Source organism: Ostrinia furnacalis, unplaced genomic scaffold (assembly GCF_004193835.3).
Source record: "Ostrinia furnacalis isolate ACB-3 unplaced genomic scaffold, ASM419383v2 OfSCF7049, whole genome shotgun sequence".
NCBI classification, from domain to species: domain Eukaryota; kingdom Metazoa; phylum Arthropoda; class Insecta; order Lepidoptera; family Crambidae; genus Ostrinia; species Ostrinia furnacalis.
In genome coordinates this window covers 12,339-14,304 of record NW_021137288.1, presented here as the reverse complement: position 1 = coordinate 14,304, position 1,966 = coordinate 12,339, and the positions used below count along the sequence as shown (strand labels likewise).

The 1,966-nt window shown below is 35.0% G+C and overlaps 1 protein-coding gene across 1 annotated transcript; it reads left to right on the top strand.

Moving 5' to 3' along the window:
- Positions 1 to 69: 69 nt before the first annotated feature.
- LOC114363258 (keratin-3, type I cytoskeletal 51 kDa-like) lies at positions 70 to 647 on the top strand (the record flags this gene model as incomplete). Its single annotated transcript, XM_028318936.1, has 1 exon — positions 70 to 647. A coding segment is annotated over one exon (578 nt), but the record flags the coding sequence as incomplete, so codon positions are not given.
- Between the last annotated feature and the right edge of the window lie 1,319 nt (positions 648 to 1,966).

Genomic DNA, 1,966 nt, shown 5'->3' with positions numbered 1-1,966 from the left:
TCAAGGGTGGTGTTAAAGGTGCCGGTTTCCAGGAACAAACTGGTGGATTGATTGCTGGAGCATTCCAAGGATCTTCGGCCACCGCCTCAGCGACCACCGGATCATCAGGAGCAGGTTTCGGATCTGGAATATCCGGATCAGGATTCGGCAACGGAGCCGGTTTCGGATCCGGCGCAGGCTTCGAAGGCTCAGCCATTAAAGGCGGATTCGGCACAGGCCAGTTCGGCTTCAGCCAGTTCGGCTCCAGCTCGAAATTCACTGAAGGAAGCGCCAACGGTGGTTTATTGCAATCGGAAATTAAGGGACCTATCTCTAACAGCTTCAGCGCCACTTACTCCGAGAAGAAGGTCTTCCAGACCGAGCCTAAAATCATCACCTACACAACGAAACCCGAAATTGTGACTTTCACTACCAAGCCCGAAATCGTCACCTTCACGACTAAACCTGAATACTTCACGTTTACAACTAAGCCCAAAATTGTGACTTACACCACTAAGCCCCAGATTATCACATATGAAACCTCTGGCAGTGGAACCAATCCTCAATATGTCGCTCCAGGAGTGACGTTCAACCCTTCCTTCGGTGAGGCAGCCGGTCTTCACAAACACAATGCTCAATGTAAGTGCCTTGAAAAGGGCAAGAAATGAGAAGGTGATAATCTAAATTTTAAATTGGTAACAAGATTTCGGAGTGATAAGTGCCATAAATAAATCTATCCCCAATTTGTTCACAGTACAAACCTATATGAGTTCCTATCGAGTTACCATAATATACTTACTGTACGGTGCTATCACTAAAAAAGTCGAACGAAAAACCCGAGTCAAAATTATTTTATTTATACGATAATAAAATAAAATTTTCTGTAAATAGGTAGGCTATATGATTATCCAACGAATCTAGTTCTCTTATTGTATTATTAATTATAATAAAAGTATTGCATTATGTACTATTATGTATTTTTTGTATCTAAAAACTGCCATTTTTGTTGTATTCGATGTTTACTTATGCTTTTCACGCGATATTGTATTATTATAAGATAAGTCAAGTATTTTTCCCTCTTCAGTAACACCCACTGAAAATGTAGGCCCTATTGAATCAAATGCTAACAGGTTTTGATCAAACTAAAATATGAATCTAGTGTTTTAAAGAGATCACTAAGTTATACTTCATTAAAACGATCTTCTTTGACCACAAAAGTTTCATAAATTGATTCAGAAGGCAAGAGGCCTGCGTATTTTTAGTTATTATTATTTTCAGAATGTTAATAAGTAAAAATTTTAATCATAAATTAGGTTTTTGACCGTATTGGTTTAAACTACCAATGTGGTTGACCATCTAATAGATCGGCTGTAGCAATAATTACTTTAAGTTCTTTTATATTAAACAAATTCAATATATTGTATTGTATACACTTGATTGTTACATTTAGTAATAAAGTAACTGAAATAAAATGGAGGTATTTTACATATAAACTGGTGGTATTATTTTGGAATCCCATTACATTATAAAATATTATATTATACTAAAGAACAACAAATTAATGAGAAAGAAATTGCAAACTTAAAGCCTGAAAATCATTATTTTTCAACTGGCTTCGTCCACATAAATAGGTATTTTATAGGTTTTTTTTTTTGTTTAAATTGTTGGTTTGTATTGATTAGGCTCAGAAACAATTGGACCAAATTAAAACATTATTTGACTAACTAATATAATCCTACATTACTTCTAATGAGACATCTACAGGGTGTTAGGTAAATGGGTATATGAGCCGACACTAGCCCATTTTAACATGGGCATATAAATGGTATGGTGAAGTCAGAAATTTGATATCATCATTTTATTTTTTTAAATTTTCATACAAAATACATTTTATAAAATCCGATTTATATGAAAATTAAAATGAAGATATCAATTTTCTGACTTCACCATACCATTTATATGCCCATGTTAACATGGNAATGGAGGT